The sequence below is a fragment of the Bison bison genome, unplaced genomic scaffold, assembly GCF_000754665.1.
Source record: "Bison bison bison isolate TAMUID 2011002044 unplaced genomic scaffold, Bison_UMD1.0 scf7180017864465, whole genome shotgun sequence".
In the NCBI taxonomy this organism is placed as follows: domain Eukaryota; kingdom Metazoa; phylum Chordata; class Mammalia; order Artiodactyla; family Bovidae; genus Bison; species Bison bison.
The window spans coordinates 8464106-8475613 of NW_011495026.1; the positions used below are offsets into that span (position 1 = coordinate 8464106).

At 38.1% G+C, this 11508-nt stretch overlaps 1 protein-coding gene across 1 annotated transcript in view; it reads right to left on the bottom strand.

Moving 5' to 3' along the window:
• LOC105003246 overlaps positions 1–11508 on the bottom strand; it is a 95687-nt gene that overhangs the window by 61463 nt on the left and 22716 nt on the right. Inside the window, exons 2-4 of the mRNA XM_010860287.1 lie at positions 7873–8091; positions 2129–2250; positions 1820–1885 (exon numbers count right to left, since the gene is read on the bottom strand). Of these exons, the coding sequence (XP_010858589.1) occupies positions 1820–1885; positions 2129–2234 (172 nt within the window). The 5' untranslated portion in view covers positions 2235–2250; positions 7873–8091. The remainder of the gene's footprint in view (positions 1–1819; positions 1886–2128; positions 2251–7872; positions 8092–11508) is intronic.

Here is an 11508-nt window from a genome sequence, read left to right on the forward strand (position 1 = left end):
TTCCACTGTTTCCCCATCTATTTCCCATGGAGTGATGGGACCAGATGCCATGATCTTCGTTTTCTGAATGTTGAGATTTAAGCCAACTTTTTCACTCTCCACTTTCACTTTCATCAAGAGGTTTTTTAGTTCCTCTTCACTTTCTGCCATAAGGATGGTGGCATCTGCATATCTGAGGTTATTGATATTTCTCCCAGCAATCTTGATTCCAGCTTATGTTTCTTCCAGTCCAGTGTTTCTCATGATGTACTCTGCATATAAATAAGCAGGGTGACAATATACAGCCTTGACGTACTCCTTTTCCTATTTGGAAGAAGTCTGTTGTTCCATGTTCAGTTCTAACTGTTGCTTCCTGACCTGCATACAAATTTCTCAAGAGGCAGGTCAAGTGGTCTGGTATTCCCATCTCTTGAAGAATTTTCCACAGTTTACTGTGATCCACACAGTCAAAGGCTTTGGCATAGTCAATAAAGCAGAAATAGATGTTTTTCTGGAACTCTCTTCTTGTATTCATGTCAGTGTATGACAAAAGCCACTACAATGTTGTAAAGTAATTAGCCTCCAATTAAAATATATAATTTTTTCAAAAAGAAAAAAAAAAGAAGTGAATGTCCTCAAGTTGATATGAAGAACATCTACAAAAAACCTACAGCTAGCATCATATTTAGCAGGGAACCTGGAAGCTTCCCACTATGATCAGAAATAAGTCAAGGATGACCCTTCTTGCCACTCCTTTCATCTTTATACTGGAAGTTAGAGCTAATAAAATAAGCCAAGAAGAGGAAATAAAAAATTTGGAAGAAAGAAATTAACTGTCTTTGTCCTAAGATGACATGGCTATTAATGTAGAAAGTCTGAAAGAATTGACAGAGAAACTCTTGGAACTAAGAAGAAACTCTAGAAAGGTTGAAGGATATAAAGTTAATACACTAAAGTCAGTCACTTTCTTGTATAATAACTGTAAACAATGGGATTTCAAATTTAAAATAGAATTCCATTTACCAACCCCCCTAGTAAATGAAGTGCTTAGGTATAAACCTAACAAAATATGTACAAGATCCAAACACTTAAAGGGTAAAAAGTACCATATTGTCCTATATACAATTTCCTTATATATGGCTTTCTGCCAAGTTAAGAATCTCTTTGGCTTTAAGAATCAAGTAGTAGAGCATCTTCTTCAGGGTTTTAGTCCATGTAATAAACCAGTTCATTCATATGTATTAATTAATCCGATTCAGTACTTATGTTTATAAACTACTGTGCTGGAAACTGGGGACAAAAAAAGACAGTAAGAGACAGTTCTGACTCATTTGATTAAAGTACCAAAGAGGGGAGGGGAGAGTGAGGTGAAGTCAAACAGCAAAAAACTCTATAGAGTGACATTTGGGCTTATATTCCCCAGGTCTGACATGGCTTACATTTTTATTTGTCTCTTGGAAATATAGAATTAGAAAAGCCACCAAAACCAGTTAACAATTAAATAATTTCCCAAATGAGGCACTGTTAGCCAGATCAAATACTAGACACCCAAGCCCAAGAACTAGCCCTCTAATGCAGTTTCTTTACCATAAGGTATAGGACATCAAACCAAGGATCTCTGAGACAGGAAAAGTACTTATCTTCCTGGTAGAGGCACACTTAGGGTTAGGCACCACTTCAAAGAATGTTTACTGTCCTATCTCTTGGACGCCCTGGTCTAGTAGCCAGTACTAACACTCCATTAGCACTTCATTAGCCAGGGCTCAAGAATGCTGGAAGAGTCCTGGACCTCGGAAGCATCCCCAGACTAAAACTAAGAGGATTCTTCCATTTTTCTTACCACTTTTATAAATGCTCCAAAGGTCATTTATGACCCCCAAACAATACATATCCGAGCTGGTGTCACCTAGAAAAACATAGCAAGGTAAGACAAATTTTAATATCAAGATATCACATACCCAAATCTTTGAAAATACACCAAAATAGACATCAGGTCTAGGACCACTTTGACTATACGTGAATCCAAAATCCTTAACTAACAACGAAACTTTGACATCCACTTAAGATTTTTACAATAACTTCTTGGTCTTTTCTTTCTACTAGAATTCCTATAGCTTGTATACCACTTAATCCAACAGTTTATATATACCTTCAACATTGCAGGCACTGAAATTCCAGTACAACAGTTCAAAACATTCTTTCTTCATGAAAAGCAAAATCATCTTCCCGAAGATGCTGTTATTAGCACATGTCATCTGTTTCCATGGGTTCCTGCAGGAGAACCAAACCTCCTTTACAAATTTTTCCTGATGCACATAGTACGTATTAGACTGAATGAATACATCAGCCTAAAATGTTAACATAAATGTATAGCTTCCAGATAACAAAGATTTTAAGAAACTTCATGTTATTGAAATGTTAAAGGAAGGTCAAGAATTCTAACTTGTTAAGGGTTAAAAAAAAAAAAGAGAGCAAGACCTCTTGATGCTGTTTTGTTCCAGAGTACAATACAAGAGTTACTTTCTCTAAGTAGTTAAAAAGAAAACTAGAAATATATGATGAAAATTGAATTCTTCATATTCCTTTAAAATAATGAAAATATCTGATAAAGCTGTTAGTGCACTTAAAATCTCATGACCTGGTTGAAGGATCAAGTTTTCCATAGAATATCAAGCAGTGATTCCACTTGGAAATTCCAACTAATAAAGAATGAAAGGAAAAACCTTACTTGATAAGCTATGTTGTGAAAACACATTGGTAAAAGTCATGTTTGCAATTCTAGGCCAGTTGTATAATCTAAGAGGAGTAGCAGAAAAATTTACTGACTTTGCAAATTCTAGTTTGTTGTTAAGAATAAAACGAATGATTTCATGAAAGTAATAAAGTAAAAATAGTATTCAAAGGGGGATACAATGAAAACTGATAGCTTTTCCCACTCTTAATGTCACTTACCACCGTCAACAATTTCTTCATCAAATGTTCCATCAAAAATCTGTACATATTTTTATTCAAATGGACATATATTATTTACATTGTTCTGAATCTTCCTTTTTTATTTAACAATATATTTGAAGCTCTTTCCATATCTGCATAAAGATAGCTACACATTCCTTTTTAATGGCTACATAATATTCCAGTGGCATTTAACTTTACTTTGGGTTATTTCCAGTTTAGCAACCTAGACGTGAAATCTCTTTTTCAGGATCTTGTTTCAAAGTGTGGTGAAAAAAAAGTGTGGTGAAAGTGAAGTCTCTCAGTCATGTCCAACACTTTGTGACCCCATGGACTGTAGCCTACCACACTCCTCCATCCATGGGATTTTCCAGGCAAGAGTACTGGAGCGGGTTGCCATTTCCTTCTCCAGAGGATCTTCCCAACCCAGGGATCGAACCTGGGTCTCCCACATTGTAGGCAGACGCTTTACCATCTGAGCCACCAGGGAAGTCAAAGTGTGGTAGCTTTGCAAAAATGAAACTGTAGCATTTCTCTACTCAGTTCCAAACAGTGTATAGGGAGCTTTGATATCATTTCTCAAGATCAACTGATTCTCCCAGAATGCTTTCATTGAGTTTGCCAAACTTTCACCCAACCCATGGTGGTGACTGATAAACAAGTGTGGTTCAACATGAATGTTGGATGATATTTTCTCTTATGTTAATAATTCAAACGAAAGTGAAACAGCAAAGACGTGCATCTGGGAACTTCACTCCTTTGTCAAGGACTTGAGCAACTTATTTGCTGAACATAACAGATTCAAACACTAGAAAAATACATCCTCAATTTTTTGTGCTAGAGACATAACACTGTTAATGTTAATCAGTGTGATTAAAATGTTTTCCATCATTTTAAGACTAAATAATAAATAAGGCTATAAATCCAGGGCTGATCTGTAGCATTTGCAGATTTTCATGGTATAATTACTCCCACCATGGCTAATTTCAAGCCATCATACCTGTGATATCTCTGACCATAGGGTTAGGAAGAAATGCACAGTAGGACACTTATATAATCCTCTCACCAACGAGCTACAATCAATGTAAATAACCTTATGAACAAAGATAATAGTAAATTATAGTAACTAAGGAGTGACGAATTTTGGGTACTTATTGCTTTTTAAATATAATGTATTGTACATTTATAATTTAATTTTTAATAGTGACTATGTATAACAATCGACTTGCAAAATTTCAAAAATTTACTGATTGTCTCCAGAGAGCAGACATGAGCTGGCTCCAGCACATCATACATGTCTTCAGCTGCCTGTAATTTCCTATAAACTTTGTTGGCCTCCTAACATCTTCTCTTTTCCTAGAGGTCAGCCTGATTCTGATAAAATGGTTGCTGTTGTTGGTCAGTTGCTAAGTCATGTCTGATTCTTTGTGATCCCAAGGACTGTAGCCTGCCAGGCTCCACTGTCCATGGGAGTATCCAGGCAAAAATACCGGAGTGGGTAGCCATTCCCTTCTCCAAGGGATCTTCTCGACCTGGGGATCGAACCCGAGTCTCCTGCATTGGTGGATTCTTTACCACGGAGCCACCTTGGAAGCTCAATAAAATGGTATGTCTGATAAAATGGTAAATCTGTTTAACCATCACCCTGCTCCTCTTTGGCTCTGTAAACCTGAATTCACTGACCTTCCTGTAGCCAAACCCCCAAATTCTGGGATTCCAGGGGAAAATCCTTGGTTGGGCCCCCAGCTTATAAAGTGCTATGTTTACCACCAGAGATCAGAGATGTCCATGCCAGCAGACTGAAGCCATCTCAGTTCACTCCTAATTTCACTGTTTTGGGCACCTACGCTTTGCCGTCTAGTTTGCCTGTGCCTGATTTCATCAAACACAGGGTTTCTTATTTGTTTTGCCTTGTTGTTTCTTAATGTTTCAAGGAATAAACTCGGCTACAAACACATTTCCTCTAACATCTTTTGTCAAAAATCTGTATTTGGTCTTAAACATTTTTCCCTTTACCGCCATGGTTCTCTTGACAAGCAATGCCCTTGAGATACATAATCTTAAAGAGGTACCGTAAGAATATCACGGAGAAGGCAATGGCACCCCACTCCAGTACTTTTGCTTGGAAAATCCCATGGATGGAGGAGCCTGGTAGGCTGCAGTCCATGGGGTCGCTAAGAGTCGGACACGACTGAGCGACTTCACTTTCACTTTTCACTTTCATGCATTGGAGAAGGAAATGGCAACCCACTCCAGTGTTCTTGCCTGGAGAATCCCAGGGACGGGGGAGCCTGGTGGGCTGCCGTCTATGGGGTCGCACAGAGTCAGACACGACTGAAGTGACTTAGCATAGCATAAGAATATCAAGTATAACAGTACCAAAATAAATGTCCCTCCCCAAAGAAGGTGCTGAGTATATAGAGAAAGATTACAAAAGTGAAAAAAAAAAAATCATCTGTGTCAGGACATTTGCTGATTGTATGCAAATATTCAAAGAACCAGAGGTTTTTTTTAATCTTCAGCTGAAATGCATTACACACATTGTTTAACGATATGAAAGCAAGAACTCTTTACATATGTTTCCCATTTATATGGAAGAGACAGCTTTTTAAGAAGGGAAAACAAGGACAGTCAAGTCATTCCAAAGTAGTGGATCTTGTGGTATTTATTCTCTGCGTGTGGAACATTGACAATTGAGGGGTAGGGAAGGGAGGGGCCCATACTATTCCCACAAAGTCTTCTATTTGCTGAAAGGAAATGTCATTCAACAGTGGATGTGTGTAATTAACATTCTCTGGGTGTTGTTGTTGTTTTTCAATACAGATTCGTTTCAGAACACCTTGAGATCTATCCTAACACTTAACATGGAAACACTTGAACACATGCTCATTTTGGCATGTCTTCTTTTCTTCAGAATTCACCTCCAAGTGTTGGAAAAAAGACAATACGACCTAAAACAAGACAGAACATTTTTGGAGGACAGACATGTAAGGATGATGCCCATCCTGACAGCAAGGCCTCATTCAAAGCTAAACTGTTTATCAGGCCAAAAGTCAACTATCTTCCAATAGAAAGTGGCAGGAGGGGAACACTGGCAAATCTTACATTCTGAAGGAGACAGAGAGTCCCCAGAGTAATGATGACCCAATCAAGTTTGTACTGAAGAGTTTCTAGATAAATAATGTCTTTGCACAAATAATTTGCTCTCGAAAGGCAGCCCCCAGACACAGGAAGCAGAAGGGGTGGCTAAAGGCTGTGGAATTTTTGAACGTGAACAGTAAAGAATGTAAGCCTTTGTAATTGAGAAATAACATCACTTTAAAAAAAAAAAAAAACGTCTAGAACCAGGACTATTGCACAAGGTGGCACGTTTTCAGAGCCTTGGGAAGGAAAAAAAAAAAATGCAGTCTCAAGATTAATCTTTACATCTGTTTCCAGGGACTTCATTCAAAAGTTGACACTTTTGTACAAAGAACACCCTGATGCTGACTGTCACAAGCAGACACCATTGCCAGCAAAGCACTAGCAACTCATAAATCTGTGGGATGTAGTGTGTGTGCCGTGCGGTCACCCCCACTAAGCCCCTGCAACCTCTCCTTTGCCCCACAAATGTGGAGGCTTAAAGTGAGAAAAGAAAAGCAATATAGAGTGTGAGAAGAAAGTGGCCTAATATGTAAAATAAAAAACAAAAGCCGACTGGATTATGCCAGCCAGCCATCTGCACAGCTGAAGGCTTCTTCAAGCAAAAAAAAAAAAAAAAAATGCTCTACTGTTCTTGAATCAATTGCTTCCTTTTCACAGGCCCTCTGTATAGGGCCAAATTCAAAATGGCTCTCGGGAAATTCTTGCCAATCCTGTGGTCTGATTTTAGGCTCCATTTTTCCTTTTCTTTTTAAGACCCGAGGATGTAAGTATGTATCAGTGCTGTAACCTTGCCAGCATTCGCTGGAATGAGTCAAAGGAACCTGGCATTAAATCACACGGATTTGAGTTGCTAATAAATACAGCAGGCCCCATCCATTGTTGATTAATTCTGACTGAAATCTAAACACCAAACAACAAACACTCTTCTGAACTGCTCTGGTACCCATTAGTTTGATGTGTTTATTAGACAGGGCTGTGTTCTTTCAAGTATATTAACAACAGATTAAAAAACTGCAAACAAATCTAGGTTTCTTTTTATGATTTAAAAGTGCGGGTACCATTTACTAATGTTTTTAGCGTTTGACAGAAAATCCAAACAAAATGAAAACATGCCATCATGTCAAATTAGGATCTTGGTACCAAGGATGAATATTCACTGTCAATGTGCAGCTCCCATGATTCAAACAAATAATCAAAATGTCTACTTAATTTTTTAATGTTTAGAACTGTCATGTTATTTAAATCCATTATTGAACAGGGATTTAAGTGACAGTGTAGGATGAGATGTAAAGATCTTTGCAAGTCATAGGATTTATTGCATGGTTTTAAAGAGGACAGAGGTTAGTAAGATACGTTCATGGTATTTGATTATATTTGTCACATAGCAAGAGTTCCTGCAGGTTAATCTGGACTGGGCCAAGTAACACATGGTCATGAAAATGCCATATATTATATATTAGCAGTGCCTGAAAGTAAAAAAATAAAAAGTACAAGCAAATGTAAGTGTACAGAGATAATCAGTGGTGGCTCAGTATCAAGGATTCAAGAGATCAAAGACCACAAGTACAAATTTTCACACTTTTGAAATGTATTAATCCTAAATACTAACGCCTGACTGAATCCTTGGAAATGTCCAAGGTATGCAGTTTTAACAGACAGGTAGAAGACACAGAAGTCTCTGGGTGTCTCACAAAGGCCCAGTTACTGTTATTTCAAGTTCATCAGCGGAAGCAAAGACAACAGAGACATATATGCCATATTTACAGCCCCAAGAAAATGATCATAAAGGATATTTACCTTAATTCAAGCTGTCCAAGACAGAATAGATTTTACTGGCTTAAAGACCATACATTTATATCCTGTTTATAGTTTTTGCAAGCCATGTAATTTTACATGACCCTTTAAATAATGTTGTGAAAGGGAACCATTTTCAAGGTTTGGTTAAACAGAAAACTTCTGGTCACATCTAGAGCCTTGGGAGAACCATCATGTCCTAAGGTTGCATGAGGCAATATCCTGAAATGAAAAGGCTTCCATAAGTGCATCTGCTATTGCATTCACAAAACATTCCAACCCAAATCTGTTACCGCAATATCTGGATTTCCCCCAGAGTTCTGCAGACCACCAGAGCTCGGCTCAGCAACTCCAAAATTAAATCACTACCTCCTTTAATCCTAAATCATGTCCTCTTAATTTTTACAGCATGTAAACTACTAAGCTTTCATTCTCTACTTCTTTCACAAATGTATACAAGCCACGATAGTGAACATCAGAAGACAACTCTAACAGATTATAAAATCAATTCATTGATTGAACCCAAAGGTTACTGTTACTCTGGTGGTATTGGTGATGATTATGATTACATGAACCAAGAATGATGTTTGATTTTATGCCATCTGTAAACAAATCTTTTTTACCAAAAGAAAGTATTGTAAATATTTCAAAGACCATATGGTATGAAAATATAGCTTTGTGCCAAAATTGGTAAAAATTCACACACCTCATTGAAAAAAATAATCACTGCTAGGCTCTGCCCACATGAATAACTGATTGATTGCTAATCAATTGAGCAAAGAAAAGAAGAGTGAAAGGGAGTATAGAAGGGAGGAAAGAAAGAAAGAAGAGGGTGTACTAAAGGTTATTATTATAAAACAGTCAAGTACTATTTTCAATCATTGATAGTTAATCAAGAAAATGGAAAAAATAAAAGAATAAATAAGACTGCCAACAATTAAGGGGCCTCCCAGGTGGCGCTAGAGGTAAAGAACCTGCCTGCCAATGTAGGAAACATAAGAGCCACAGGTTCAATTCCTGGGTGGCAAAGATCCCCTGGAGGAGGGCATGGCAACTCACTCCAGTATTCTTGTCTGGAGACTGCTATGGACAGAGGAGCCTGGCAGGCCACAGACCACAGGGTCATAAAGAGTCAGACATGACTGAAGTGACTTAACACGCAGCACACACCAACAATTAATGACTAAATAGTTCACTTCTATCTATTAGAAAGTTAGTACTTCATAAAACTAAACTTCACATTGTCAATTTTTTGAGGAATACATCGACATAATTATATGTCATACTCTATGTTTCAAGATAGATGTAGAAAATGGGGAATTTCAGGGGAAATTTATCTGGTTTTCTTTGATCCTATTTGAAACAAAATTCCTCTACCCAAAAACTAAATGGTATTTTGGGTTGGAATCCTAGATGCTTAATAATATAGCCCCACACAACTTTTCCAGACTTTTTTCCTTTGGTGCCCCGATTTCTGATTCATGTAGCTTTGACCCTGTCCTTTGTTTTATGTAGAACATTCTTTCCTCTGTATGCATCTGTCAACATTAGACCTATTCTCCAAAGTCTATCTCAGGGTTAATGAAAAGAATGTCAGCTGTGAGACAGATGACCAAATCTAAAGAAAGAATGAGCAATGATTATAGGAACCAGAATAACTTAATGTGTACAACTTCCTTCTAAAATTGTGCCAAAATCAGGATTTTTAGAGATCCCTGGTCTTTCCATTGAAAAGTAATCTTGTAGATCCATTAACTATTTCTTGCCTACTGACCACATGCTGAGTCCTGAGCCCCTAGCCTCCAGGTGTTGTTATAGATTGACACCCTTTCCTTTTTCCCAAGTTCGTCTAAAGCACCGCTTTGAACCTCAGCTTTGACACTTATACTCAACCTTTTCTGGTGTGATTTTTTTTCCCCCTTCAATCATTGTTAATTTATTTTTAGTGTCCTACTATATTAAAAAGTCCTCCAAAACAAGGAATTTGTCTTTAAAGCCCCCACATTCCAGCACCTGGCACATAGTGAATGCTCAGTGACTATCGCTGATTACTAGATAAATTAAGCGAAGACACAAAACTGATGTTTAAAAGAACAATATCCAAAATACAAACTCCATTTTCAGTACCACTTGGAGATAGCTAAAGCCCAAATCACAAAGCATGTGTGGTGGTGGAGCAAGAGAAGGTAAGCATGCTGAGAGGACTCTAGGGTCACAGAAAGAGCCCACTAAGTAGACTTTCCAGTGCTGAGAAGCATACTCATCCATGAAAAACCTAAATTCCATTTTTTTTGACAGGAGTTGGAAGAGTATGTTGTGTCTGGTCTCTAGAATTTCTCTGTGGTTTGGTTCCAAAAAGCAAAGAAGATAGGGATCAATAAGAAGCCACACAAACAGGCTGTATTTGCAAGGAGCAAGAAAAGAAGGGAAATTGCCCTGTAGAAACAAAACATACACACACTCACAGGACCTCCACAAATGGCTCCCTATCTCTCTAAGAAAAGCAAAGGCTAACCACAGTTACACACAAAGGCCTGACTTATAACACAAACTCAGTTGTCCTGAAACCAGCCCTGACCACTCCTCCAGGGGAGCCTCCTACAGATAGCTGGCCCCGGGAAAACTCACTTCCTTCCAAGACAGTTAATCAGAAAAGAACATTCACAGTATCGACTCAGACATACTTCACAGAAAAGGAGAAAAGAAGCAGGAATTACAAATGACCGATACAGACCACTCTCCAGAAAAAATTGCCACTGAGGGGATAAATAGCATGCTAAACATTTTCACCATTAATCTGGAAACTTCAAGGAGGTCATAGCATCTATAATCCTAGAATACAACACTGTGGATACAAGATGCAAGAACTCAGAAAGCAGTGAGACTGCTAGAGGAAATGAAACATGAGCTTAGAGCTCAAGCAAGAAATACAGGAAAAAGTAAGATTGTCAAAAAATGAAGGTGAAATCAGAAGACATGCAAAGGAAAACAGACATTGCTAAAGTACACTAGGGACATGGAGCATAAAAAGAGGAAATCAACCCCCAAAAAAATGGATCCAGAGAGATAAAGATGATTAGGAAAAAATGATTAAATGGCAAAAATAAATGTTTCACAAACCCAAGAAGAAAACTAAAATAATGGAATCACACACACTCACATATATATATAATTCAAGAAACCTTTCTGAAATAAAAGAGAATTTGGATCAAGATGTTGAAGCGTACATACAATATGTCCCAAGAAAAACTGGTCCGTTAGTAAATAGCAACTAGTAAAATTTAAAGAAAAAAATAAAAGCAGGCATTGGGAAGCCAGATAAAAATACCATGTGACTTTAAAGGAGAGAATGTCAATTTGGGTGTATTTCTCAAAAGCAAGATACAGCTAAAAGATATTCATTTACAACTGCTCCTGCTGCTGCTGCTAAGTCGCTTTGGTCGTGTCCAACTCTGTGCGACCCCATAGATGGCAGTCCACCAGGCTCCCCCGTCCCTGGGATTCTCCAGGCAAGAACACTGGAGTGGGTTGCCGTTTCCTTCTCCAATGCATAAAAGTGAAAAGTGAAAGTGAAGTCTCTCAGTCGTGTTCGACTCTTAGCGACCCCATGGACTGCAGCCCACCAGGCTCCTCCTGTCT